This window comes from Delphinus delphis, chromosome 16 (assembly GCF_949987515.2).
Source record: "Delphinus delphis chromosome 16, mDelDel1.2, whole genome shotgun sequence".
Taxonomy (NCBI): domain Eukaryota; kingdom Metazoa; phylum Chordata; class Mammalia; order Artiodactyla; family Delphinidae; genus Delphinus; species Delphinus delphis.
In genome coordinates, this window is record NC_082698.1 from 76583930 (window position 1) to 76598187 (window position 14258).

Consider the following 14258-nt stretch of genomic DNA (forward strand, 5'->3'; position numbering starts at 1 on the left):
GTCAGTGAGGGAGGTCTATGTAACTAAAAGAACACCTCAGGTATTAGGATAAGAAATATAGTTATCTACCTCCTAAAATGGGCAAGAGAGAGCCAACAAAATTCTGAGACATGAGGAAATATACACTAGCAATGGGGAAATTAGGAAATAACATTTCCACCTTGAAACTAGTACAGCCATATTTGAACCATTCTAATAAAATAAAGCTGTAATGAGCTCTTATGCTGAAAAGACTATTTTATCCTTATCATACATTCATGTACTCAAACTCTGTTTTTTTATAAGGATTTTTAGAAAATATTACCTTTGGACTCCAGTTCCAGTTTCTTTTTCTTTGCCCATATATTATGGTAGTTTTCAGCCATCATTTCTGCCATAGCCTTAAACGAACAAAATATTTAGCAACTAAGTTATACTCTAAAAGGATAGTAGAAAAAGATAACTTTGCCTTCCAATATGTAATATCAAAACATACTTTAAATTAACAAATCGTAGTGTCTTAGTGCTAAAACACATGTAAAAGATAATTGAGCACAGCTTTGTTATTTAGAATCTGAATTTCAGAGGATTCTAATGATCTGTGAATTTACAAACCAGCAGAGGTGATGTGATGGGAATGGTCATTGTTCTTTATAATGTTTAGAGATACATGTTTTGTTAATTTAATAATGAAACTTCAAACTAGCTATGGACTTTAAAAATATGTTTATTTACAAGTTCTTATTTTAATTTCTAAAGTTTTAAAAGATGATGTAAACCTTACTGAATGAACATTGAATGCCAAGAGCATCAGACAAGCAGTCTAGATCCATGTCTGTCCCAATCTAGGTCAGTCTGAGGTCTTGGACGAGTCTTGGCCTCTGTGGCCTTGGGGTTTTGACAAAATTACCTCCAAGATTCCTTTCAGTTTTGATTTTCAAGTTTACTATGTCATGTTAATACATTCGTGCCAGAGCAATGACAAAGGGCAAGCTAAACAATTTAACAATCCATAGATTTTTTTATCTTTATATACTTATATCTCTTGGAATAATACTAACAATGCCAATATCATTGTCTGATCATTATATTGACCTGTTAACTTATGTTCCATGGAAACAAATCAGGCAATTCAAAGTAGGTTCCTTAGTGACAAAGGAGACAGATAGAACCATGGTGGAGAAAGCAAAATGCCATCAGTTTCCCTGGATAAACAACTTATAATATATATTCTTTCATGAGTAATTAAAGTGATCCTTGAGCAGAGCATTATAAACTACTGATTTAGTCTCTTCTCACATGCAGCTATTTAATTATATTAGGGCTTTTACATAGATGTGACCTTTAAAGAAAATATATTATCCTAGAAAAAGTTCTATCAACTTCTACAGCATTAAAAGCTTAGGGTACATAATCTATAAATTCCATGGACCTTCTATATGATCACTACATTCAAATAATTCATGTTGTAAAATATATGCAGGAAGTGTTACAGTATGCTTTTTAAAAATGAAATTTGCAGAAAATTTTTAAAAGTACTTACATGCAGATCTCTGGATAGTGTAACATTGCTCATGTCAATGGCTCGGGGGCTATAACCATGGGCGGCATCTACAGAAACCTAGATAATTTGCAAAAAAATAGCCTCTCATTAAAAAACCCAGTAGAGAGAGATTTAAGAGACACTTTGGAAATATAAGGCAAACAAAATTCCAAATGTAACGTTTCCTCAGATAAAACTGGCAAGTAGCTACACAAATTGATTTTGCAAACATATCTAGCAGATTAAATTATATTTGGGTGTCTGACAAGTATTTATGATTGAATAATACATCCCAATATCTTAGGGATTGCCAATCTGTAAAGCTAACGATCAGGATTCAACAAATTATGTAGTGAGTGCAAGATTCTGAAATATTACCGGAATCAAAGGATAATTGAATTCTTGAGTTTCTTACAGATTCTAATTGGCTGCAATGAAATTTTCTTTTCCTCACACAAACGGTAGTTAATCAAAGAGGTCAGTATTTATAAATGTCTTTATGGGCCAAATAGATAAAATAAAGGCAACTTTTTAATTTTAAAAGCGCATCATATAGTACTCAGTGATTTGTAACGACATCCTCAATCACCAGAGGGTTTCCTTAATATCTAAATTTTGACATTTTAAGGATGAAATCTACAAAACAAAAAGACAGCCTACAGAATGGGAGAAAATATTTGCAAATGATGTGACTGACAAGGGATTAATTTCCAAAATATAAAAACGGCTCATACGGCTCAGTATCAAAAAAAAACCAACAAACACCCCAATCAAATAATGGGCAGAAGACGTAAATAGACATTTCTCCAAAGAAGACATACAGATGGCCAACTGGCACATGAAAAGATGCTCAACATCGCTAATTATTAGAGGAATGCAAATCAAAACTACAATGAGGTACCACCTCTCACTGGTCAGAATGGCCATCATTAAAAAGTCTACAAATAACAAATACTGGAGAGAGTCTGGAGAAAAGGGAACCAACCCTCTGACACTGTTGGTGGGAATGTAAGTTGGTGCAGCCCCTATGGAAAACAGGATGGAGATTCCTCAAAAAACTAAAAATAGAGTTGCCATATGATCCAGCAATCCCACTCCTGGACATATACCCAAACAAAACTATGATTCAAAAAGACACATGCACCCTTATGTTCACTGCAGCACTATTCACATTAGCCAAGACATGGAAACAACCTAAGTGTCCATCGACGGATGAACGGATAAAGAAGATGTGGTACATATATACAATGGAACACTACTCAGCCACGAAAAAGAATGAATGCCATTTGCAGCAACATGGATGGACTTAGAGATGATCATACTAAGTAAAGTAATTCAGAAAGAGAAAAACAAATACCATATGATATCACTCATATGTGGAATCTAAAATATGACACAAATGAACCTATCTAGGAAACAGAAACACACTCACAGACATAGAGAACAGACTTGTGGTTGCCAAGCGGGAGGGGGTTGGATGGAGTGGGAGTTTGGGATTAGCAGATGCAAACTATCATATACAGAATGGATAAACAACAAGGTCCTACTGTATAGCACAGGGAACTGTATCCTGTGATAAACCATAATGGAAAAGCATATAAAAAGAATGTATATATACGTATAACTGAATCACTTTGCTGTACAGCAGAAATTAACACAACATAAATCAACTATACTTCATTTAAAAAGACAAGAATGAAACCTATCTTCCCATCAACTGCAAGAGGGTTTCACTTACTGTCAGGAGCTCTTACCTCATTCCACCCAACGGCATATTATGGGATAGTATGCCACAGAAACAAACTCTGGTTCATGCTTATAAATCTGAAATTATGTTTGCTATATTTCATAACTGTGTATATTATATTGTCAGACATGGATAAACAAAAAGCTAAATAAAAGGTACAATACACCGCAGATCTGTGCCCGTGAACCAAAGGGAGGCTATCATATGCTACCATTAATCATGTTCTCATGGGCTACACTCAACTCACTGGTCAGTTTTAACTGAATCTTGGCTTCTGTGTCAGTACTGAGCCTCTGCTGGGTACCATCCATAAGAGAATGTGGAATAAAAATCACAGTTTTTTCTCCCTTAAATACCCATGAAAGGAAATTGAGACTTAGAGAACTTAAGTGACTCGCCCAAGGTCACAGAGCTAAAATTCTGAGCAGGCAGGATTCCAACTCAGGCTCTCTGACTCCAGGCCCACTTCTCTCTCACTGTCACCTCTTTCCTTCAACATATCGCAGTATATTTCTTTCCCCAGCACAATACTACCCCTGCCCTCTCTAATGTAATCAGTTTCCAAGTTGCCAAATTCAAAGTCCTCTTTGCAGCTACCATCAAACTGGTCCTTCTACGCTGGATATAACTAACCACCACTCAACCAGCCCCCTCGTTTCACGAAACCACCCACCTGGCTCTCCACTTCCCTCTCCGATCTCTTTGCCTCCTTCTCTGGCTCCTTTTCCATAAATGACCTCGAAATATTTGTGGCTTTCCGGGTTCCCTCTTCAATTGTTTCTTTCTTTATTCTAAATGCTTTCTTTAGGTGTCCCTATCCACATCTACTTTAAATATTTCATTTATCAACCATGTTTTATTAAACCAAAAATGAGTTGATCCAGCCTAGCATCGCTCCTCTGCTCTAGACTTACATTTTCAACTATCCATTACCATCTCCATTTGGGATTCTATACGTGTATTCATTTTTCTGCTGCCATGATAAGCAACTGCCAGAAATGTAGTGCCTTAAAACATCACAAAGTTATGAGAAATCGGAAACAGGTCTCAATTAGCTAAATTCAAGGTGCCCACAGGGCTGTGTTCCTTTCTACAGGTTTTATCAAAGCACCTTTTCCCTGTCTTTCCCAGCTTCTAAAGGCCACCCGCATTTTTGACTCATGACCCGTTCCTCCATCTTCAAGTCAGCTATACTACATCTCTCTGACCTTCCTTCCGTAGTCACGTCTCCTTTGTCCAAAGCCAGGAAAGAGTATCCACTTTTAAGGATCCTTGTGATTACGCTGGATCCACCAGTAATTCAGTAGACTCTCCCCCATCTCAAGGTCATTAACCTTGATCACATGGGCAAACGTAATCGCACTGGCAAAGCCCCAGGAAATCAACCTTTCTACAGACAACAGTGATTGGCGATCATCTTTGGAGCCAGAATTCTGCCTAACAGGACATCGAAAATCAAAAGCATATTCTCTCCTTGCCACCCACCCCCCAGCACTAACCTCACCTCACATACGCTACCCACCTGGTAGGCCAGTACAGACCCATGGCAACCCCCTCTGATTAGGGGGAGATTGAAGGCAGAAAGACAAACTCCATAGGAGGATATTGAATGCGATGCATGAAACAAAACAAAACATTAAATATCTGAATAGAGCAAAGACAGTGGACATGGAGGGAAGCGGATGTATCCCAGAGATGTTTTGTAGTAGAAGAGACAGAATTTTGTGACTTTTAAGTCATTATATCATGTAAATCGTAAACAGCAGAATCAAGTTTTTAAAGTAATTCTGTCTGACTCCAAAGCACTTGTCAACTTTCTTAAGACGGCCCCCAATGTTCTGGCCTGATTTGGCCCCTGAGACCTCTCTTCCCATCTCCTTGGTACTCATGAGCTCCAATCTCACTGGATTCCTCGCTTTCCCTCACACACGCCAGGCCACACTCTCATCTCAGAGCATGTGCACGACTTGCAACAGCCTTCCCCCAAACAGGTCCAACTCCCTCCCTTCATTTCAATTTATCTTCTCCATGCAATCTGCTCTGATAACCCTATATCATACTGCAACTCATCCCCAAAGGCTAACCAACTCCCCTGCTCTGCACTCGGAATCTGCCTTTCCATGCTACGTCTTCTCTTTCCATAATATTTATCACATTTTGATGTAGTATGTAGTTTACTTACATCTATTATTTACTTTCCCCGTTAACGTGTAAGCTCCATGAGAGCAGAGGTTTTTGTCTATTTTGTTGAAAAGCTTAGGCTAGTACATGGAACATAGCAGGTGCTCAGTAAATAACTGTTAAAAGAATGAACGAATCATCCCTCTACCCTAGCCTGTGTTTTAGTTCGAGATAGGTAACACTTGCCAAATTTCATTCCCATCTTCCTCTCCTTCTCAGGTTATAAGCTTATTTTTTAAAATTGTTTAAATAATTTATACCCTACATGTGTAATAAAAACCAGATATAAGAAATTAAAATTGGGAGGTAAATAAGGAATTACTGAGAACCCGTGGAATAGGACTGAAATTGTCAGAAATGTCCTCCTTTTCTGCTGAATTGAGTGACGACCAAGAAGTCAAAATCCACCAATTTACTGCTCTACTCAGCATCTCCTCACTGATAATTATATCAGCATCTATACACTCTATTCTTTTTTTTATTTTATTGAAGTACAGTTGATTTACAATGTTGTGTTAATTTCTGCTATACAGCAAAGTGATTCAGTTTATATACATATATATATATTATTTTTCATACTCTTTTCCATTATGGTTTATCACAGGATATTGAATATGGTTCCCTGAGCTCTACAGTAGGACCTTGTCACCGATCCATCCTATATGTAACAGTTTACATCTGCTAATCCCAAACGCCCAATCAATCCCTCCCCGACGGCAACAAGTCTGTTCTCTATGTCTGTGCATCTGTTTCTGTTTCGTAGATAAGTTTATTTGTGTCATATATCAGATTCTACATATAAGTATACACTCTATTCTATATCCTATCAAGTTATTGGCTTTGTCATTGTCCATATATTACCTTAATATGCACATTACAAAACCCTAATTGAGTGGCAAATTTCCTGAAATCATGATTCATGTAGTGTTCATGGTAAACAAAAGACATTACCAATGTTATTGATCCACGTAAAAATAATAATGATCATAATTAGGTCTAACATTGAAATATACGCCTGTCACTCCTTTAAGTGATTTATAAGCATCACAACACGTAATTCTCACAATAACCTTTTAAATTAGATGCTCTCTCCTGTTTCATTTTAAAAAGGAGAAAACTGCAGCACAGAGAGGTTAAGCAGTTTTCCTGAGCTCACAAAAAAGCTATCTACTCCATGGGGAGGCCAGGATTTCAACCCAGACAGGCTGGGCCAGATCCGGCTGAGTTAAACACAGGCCGCTTCTGCCTCGCAGATGGAGCGCTGAGCCCCAGTGGAAGGAAGCTAAGAATATCAGCTCCAGAATCATGTCAACACGTGATCTCAATTCACCCAATTGCAGTCCTTACTATAAAGTGATGCCACCAAAAGTGTTCCTTAATTTATTCAAGAGTCTATCTATTACATAATAGAAAACATCTTTATAGTCACATGGGGAATCACTAATGGAGAGAAGAAGAGACATTAAGAAGTTTGGCAAGACGATAACTGAAAAAGATGATAATACTGTTAGGTTAGTAATTAAGAAATGGCAAGCTATTTTAACATTTCAAATAATGTTGGATCATGCTTAAAGAATGTTTGTGTGAAAATAATGGCAAGGATTATAAATATATTTGTGGCATTTGTTGCTCTCTGTTTCTGATACTGATAGAAATATGCTTTCCTTTTTTTTAAACTACTGGAAGGTCAAAGTACTACAAACTCAAACACCCTCTTTTATTTACCTTTGAAGAAATGCTCTCTGGCATTAAAAATATATAAATAATTATGGTAATAATAAGAGTTACCATTTACTGAGGTAAACAGATTGAGTAGCGTGCCCAGCAGTTTATATCTAGAAAGTGGTGGTCCCAGGATTGAAGCCCCAGTGGTCTACCTCCAGAGCTGTCCCTCTTAATCTGTACATCTGGCATACGCACCTCCTAATATTTTGAAATGACGAAGGAGATTTAACAATATATGTCATATGTCACACATGTCACTCTGAAAATCATTAAGACTTAAGAGATGATTATATGGGTATCAATTAATAGTATCTATTGAGGGTTTAATGGGAACTGAAAACTGCACTAGGAGCTAAGCAGGGTGTAAGGAAGAGCAGAAATATACACAACCTCCACAATGATTTTTTAGCCATCTTGAGAAAAGCTTATTGAAATTCAGAAAAACATAATTATGATTTTCCTGGGGTTAAAACAAGGTAATCCTTTTCTGAAGATGGATTGGTTATAGCTTGTGCATTTTAATTTACAGAGTCTGTAATCACTTCCGATGTTTTAGAATCAGTTTCTTAAATTTCGCGTAACATTTTATATCTGACATGATCCAGTACCATTTTGGAGTTTGTTATGTTTCATCATCGGTTACTGTTTTTTTTTTTTTTCAGAGATGCTCGCAAAAGTATGAAATCTATAAGTTATTTTAGTCTTCTGGTGAGCGTGGCTAAAACTGTGGGATGAACCTTTGCTTCTCTCCCTTTTCTGGTATTTTTGAAAAATTCTATAGATAAGACAGGCAGAGGCATACTCAGCAGTCTGCCCTACTTGCTCTGACAGCAGTGGCAGGAAAAGGTATGGCAAAGACAGCAACAAGAGAACGGAGTACCCCTTTCTGTTGCAGCCCTTCCCTTGCCCTCTCTGGGCTGTGCTCCAGCATGTTATATAGGCCCAGGTTTTCTGGCTAATAGACAGGTCTTTTTTTCTCGTCTGCCTCCTACCATTTCTACCCTTTATTGCTGGCCCACAGAATCGGCACCGTTATTGTTTCAAAGGGCATGTTCTCATTCAACATATACAATTTTAGATTAGAGCACATAATTTTAGCTATGAAGGGCAGTGGGAGAATCTATTTTATTTTTCCCGGCAGAGCTTAAAGTCACTTCCGTTATGTAATAATTTCCTTATCTCCTATACAACTTACAGGGAAAAAAAAAAAAAAGACATCATTCCATTCTCTGCACTCTGAGCATTTTGTACATACCACTAGCCTAAATCTTATTGTTGTGGTAGGTTTAACAAGACTGTCTCTAACACCAAATTGTGAGTCTTTAGGAGTAGAATTGGATCTTATTATCTTTGTATTCCTATCACCTAGTCCTCAGTTTGTGCTCAATATTTGTTCAAACAGATTAAAACAAAATGTGATTTAGTTAGAACTGTGCACATGCATGGTAACACTGTACAATATGTTTTTACAGCTTCTATCTCCAGGGTACTTGAGAGAATATGATGTAAAACACGCCCGAATCAGAACTTAATCTATTTAACAGTACTATATGTCAAGTAGGAAGCATGGGAAGCACACGCTTTGAGTACCTTCATTTTCTTTTTTTCCAAAATGTCATCTGCATAAATGGCAATAATAAACACAATAGTTTGGTTAAACCAAAGGCAGTGGCCCAAGCAGTCTGGAAAAGGATGACGACAGGTTTAGCTCCCAGGAGAAATGAAAGGGCCAGGTGGTATCTGGTCCCCTCCTTGAACCCTAGGTTCTCAAGGTCAAGGCTGTCCTTATTCTGCCATCTTGAACACAGAAGCCCCAGAGCCAAGCCTTGTTAAGTTGACCCTTGACCTGATCCACTAGCGGCGTGCTCTTCGATTCCTGCGCTGCCTGTCTGGCTCATATCTTCCCTTCGCACGTGGACAGGTGCTCAAGCCCCCTTGTATGGAGCAGACGTGGGGCTTTTAGATCTGGATCACTACTATCTGACCACCTCTCTAGCTCCTAAGAACCAACCTTCAGTTCTTACTGGTAAGGAGACAAAAGCTCTGTAGACAACCTTTTCGTGGATAAAGGAACATATTTTACATCCTTCATTAGCATAACTTTAAGACTTTATCATCGAGTACTCCTTTATATACTGTCAGAAGCACAACGTGGACATAAACTCCAGTACTTTAACCAAGACCTAAACTCACTTAAATTAAAAGGAACAGAGTTTTCCCCCTTCTGAACTTTATGTTAGTCTTCAGAATTTTCAAGTTAGTTGTTTTGGAAAACACAGTAATTAAATGAAATATTCTAATTATTTTAAAATAACATAAACAGTGGATTCATCACTGTGATTCTTACCTGGCTTGTCTGGGAAATACGACGAGTCCGGTTATAAAGGGCCATGCTGTCTCCCTCCCGTGTCCTTTCAATTCTCCACCCCCAGGCCAGCATAGTTTTTAAAGATTCTTTGATTGGCCAGCGATAAATTTCTTTTTCCTAGAAAAAAATCAGAAAAGGGTGGGGTATTATGAACCTAAACAAAAATTTTAAATATTTAGTGCTTTGTTCTGAAATACTCTGTCTTCACCTAAAATTTTTTGATTAGCCTTGGTTATTTAAAAATAAAAAAGGAGAGTAAAAATTCTGAAGAGCAGAGTGTGAGCTGAGACCTCGTTTGACTAATGCTGCTAAGAGGGATCCTGTCTTATTATACAGCATGAGGCTAATTTCTTTTAGTTTCCCAGATTCTGATACTTCCGACAGAAACTAGAAAGGAGAAACACAGTTAGGAAGAAGTCCCAGATTATATGCCATGTGCTTGAAGCCGTTTATCTGCTTCTCTTGAAGCAGAGAAGTAACTTCCTCTGTAAGCACCAACCTAGAAAATCCTTTTCACTTTACTTTTCAAGATACTGCTTGAAAAGTGGGGACTCAAAGAAGTAAAATATATGAAAACATAAATAATAAGCATATTACAATATATTACTTCATTATCCCTTATCAAAAAATTCTTAAGAATGAAAAGAATATTTTCTAAAGTTCTTAAAAATACAGGAGAGGAATAAAAATAAAAAAGAAACAGAAAAGTATTAGGTAGAGAAGAGAATAACCAATTAAATACTGACAGAAAATGGTACTACAGAGAAAAAAAACAATACATAAAAAAATGGGACCTTTGAGAAAAGGTAAAAATAGTATATGTAAAATAGACGTGTTAATAAGAAATTTACATAACAAAGAAAAAACCTCCCCCCCAAATTAAAACCATATAAACTTAAAAAATAAACACGTCACCTTTTCAGATAATAGTTTATATGGCTTCATTAATGGTTGAACTTTAGACGAGTCTGAATATATTTCTCCATAAATCCATCCGTTTGCCAACTAAAAAAAAATCAAAATTGTTTTACATGCTTTAATTTTAGAGTGTAGGTGTACATGTGTTTAAGTGTGTACTTGATAAAGTAAATCTAAAATGAACCAAGATAAGGATTAAGGTTTGAACTTTATCCAGCATAAGTCAATAGAAAGAATTTCATCATAGTCAATGTTATTTTGAGTAACCACTTGGAACAAATCTTTTTATCCAGAGATTCAATGCATCCAGTCTTCCTTAGACAGGTCTGTGATTATGTCAATAGCCCTCCCCTAGGAGAAGGCTAAAGGCTGCACGACCCCTATGATATTCATTTTGGCCCATCTTGGGACCCCAACCTGTGTGACGAATAAGTGGGAAATACTCATTTTAAACAGGAAAACTGGAGCAGCTGGCTTATTTGGAAGCCTCCCGGAATAACGCTACTTGTTTTGCCTGCTCCTTTGTCCAACGACCTCTCAACACACTTGTTCCACGTGATTTTGCCCATATAATTTGGTGCATTCACTGTTTCCCTATATCATTTCATGTATGTCTATGGGATCCGGGTAACTAGGCTGAAATAGCTCAGGACTGCCTTCCTGTAAATCTCCTCTCCATCACCACCCCACCAGCTCAGTCTTTATAGAGGACAGATACTTCACTCTTACTGACTTACCTAGTAAATCGATTAAGTTACTGAACAAAGAAAGAGCCATACGCTTAACAAAACAAAAAGGGGGTTTCTTGGAAAGAGGGACTGGTTGGCTGAGGCAAAGACTGAAACTTAATATCAAGTTTAATAGGGTGGGGCTTCCCTGGTGGCGCAGTGGTGAAGAACCCGCCTGCCAATGCAGGAGACACGGGTTCGAGCCCTGGTCCGGGAAGATCCCACATGCTACAGAGCAACAAAGCCCGTGCGCCACAACTACTGAACCTGCGCTCTAGAGCCCGCGAGCCACAACTACTGAAGCCTGTGTGCCTAGAACCTGTGCTCCGCAACAAGAGAAGCCACCGCAATGAGAAGCCTGCATGCAGCAACAAAGACCCAACACAGCCAAAAATAAATAAATAAAAATAAATAAATTTTAAGAAAAGAAAAAAAAGTTTAATAGGGTGATACTGAGTTGCCACATAACACAAGCAACCCTTGGAACCTTCGCTCTGATTTTCACTGCACCAAATCAGTACATGCTTATTTTAGATTCCTGCTTCATCTCAACTTAATTTCTCTGACAACCCTATTTTAACCATCTTCTCTAAGTTTAAGTAGGCTTAACTTAAATGTGACCACATTTTTCCTCCAGAAGAATCTCATAATATATATGTAGGACTTATATCACGGATTGCAACTGCTTTAGTTATCCCATTCAAGTTATCTTTTCTCGACAATGCAAATAAAACATGCCATCTTGCCTCGCAAGTGAACTGCAGATCTACTTAGAGATAAGAAATACAACAGAAGAGTAGAAGGTGTAAATAATCACTAAATTCTGATGAATCATTTTCAAGATTTTATCTAATATAAAATTATACATAAAGCTAATGTTCCCTTAAAAGATGTCTGGACCTAGAGCCACTATTTCTTACTGAAGACCCTAATGATAGTTTAAAAAAAAATTGTTTTGAAGTACAGTTGTGTTAATTTCTGCTGTACAGCAGAGTGATTCAGTTATACATATATATATATATTCTTTTTCACATTCTTTTCCATTATGGTTTATCACAGGATATTGAATACAGTTCCCTGTGCTATACAATAGGACTTTGTTGTTTATCCATCCTACATATAATATTTTGCATCTTATTACTACTTTTTACTCTCACAAAAATGTATGTTTAGAAACTATATTTGATTTAATAGATTTTTTGAATTTTTAACACTGTGCTTTTTATGAACACAAATATTCTTATGTGCATTATATGTACATCAGTGGCAGAACTAAGTATTTTATTAGACTAACTATTATGTCAGCAAATCATAATTAAATGTTCTTTCCTAATCTAAAGCTCTCACTTGAAAGTAGAAAATTGTCATGGTCAGAAATATCTGAGCCATGATCATTCATTAGGTACGTTCAGTACTGAATTAGAATGTGATATTCTGACTTTTACCTTGTCCATTGACCACTTGTCATGGGAATGTTCTGCATATTTGTTAATGAAGTATTCCAACTTCTCAGGAATTGTAATACTATGAGAAAAATAAAGAAAAAAGGTTTGATTTTCAGCACTTACAGGGAATCATATTAATAATTTACTCACAGCTTATGACTGCTTATACCCCATTCGATGCATAACTGTTAAAAAATTGGTTTAACAAGGTACTACTTTTCCATATGGTAGGAACAATATAAGAAAAGTCAAGCAGATAAGGTTCTACCCACTCATCTTATAATGAGTCACACTTTATGTCTTAATGTAAGTTATATACAATAAAAATTATACATAGTATAAATAAAAATAGTTAAAATGTATTCAAAAAAGAGGACAACAGATAACACCGATTTTTTCTTTAAACCTGAATGAAGATATAGTTAAATTCAACAAGCTTAAAGACATACTTTTCTCCCACATACGTTCTTTGAAGTTATTCCTCCTTTTGACTTAAGTCTCTTAGGCAACAACTATAAATGGGTAAAAGACTGCTGAAATCTGACCTGTTCCATTTCAAATGTACTAAAATTAATTTTAAGTTAATTGCATACAACTAGTGATATGTTAATAATTTTAAATGTTAATGGTCTATATATAAATTCTAGATGTTACTAATATGAACTATAGGGAAAAGTAATTAACCAATTCATGCTTTATGGTTTTGATAACATTTCTTCTTGATGTCTTTCATGCTTAAATAAATATTTAATCCCTCGAACAGACATGGAGTCCGTGCAATTGAAAACCAAGTCTGATGGTAAATGTAAGACTTGGGACTATCAAATATACCTATGAATGGAAAAAATAACTTACTAATGCAATTAACTTTGAGAATAGAATTATAAGTAAAACCTAGTATAATGAGATGGTTTACTGTTCTTTTCTAGCAATGTTATCAGTTAGTAATTGAACTTTATGATATTCACATACTTAAAAAGCAGTATGTTAAAAAATCACAAAGATGTAGAAATTATTGATATCACTATGCAAACCTAGTCTGTTAAGAGGTCCCCAAAGGGGCTAGCCGAGGGAAATTAATATACATGCCCAACACTTATTCATTAATTGGATTTAATTAATCAAAGCCATAACATTGTTCTAATGTTATTTTAAAATCCTAGATTACATTGTATGTTAACAAACCACAAACTTACCCAAGTAGGAATGTGAACATGTGGTATTTTGGTTTACTTACTTTAGAAGAGATACAAAGGACCAATCACATAAGCCAAATACTGGGGGGGTAGAGTCTTTTCTCACAGGACTGTTATCAAATACCAAACATGCAAATTTAAGGCATTATCAAACTAATGGCATACCACCTGCCTTGAAATTGGGATCTGGTTATGGAAGCTAAACCAGCTGAGGGGCCACCCAGAGACCTGAAAGTTGAACTCCCAAGCAAATTCAGATGCTGTGGATGGTAACTACCAAGTGACTACCTTGCTAATACTGATCTTGCTGAGTCACCACGGAATGGGTAAGATAATGTGGCATGGAGAGCAGCCTTCTTGCAAATGGAAAACCATGGTCCTACTTAAAGACAGTAACAACAACAAAAATGCTGAGACACCTGACGTAC

General features: G+C 36.6%; 1 protein-coding gene across 1 annotated transcript in view; it reads right to left on the minus strand.

Moving 5' to 3' along the window:
- The window catches only part of RYR2 (ryanodine receptor 2), a 714060-nt gene that overhangs the window by 167403 nt on the left and 532399 nt on the right, over positions 1-14258 (minus strand). The window contains exons 54-58 of the mRNA XM_060035003.1: positions 12635-12713; positions 10459-10548; positions 9523-9660; positions 1523-1600; positions 305-380 (exon numbers count right to left, since the gene is read on the minus strand). Coding sequence (XP_059890986.1) covers positions 305-380; positions 1523-1600; positions 9523-9660; positions 10459-10548; positions 12635-12713 — 461 coding nt within the window. The remainder of the gene's footprint in view (positions 1-304; positions 381-1522; positions 1601-9522; positions 9661-10458; positions 10549-12634; positions 12714-14258) is intronic.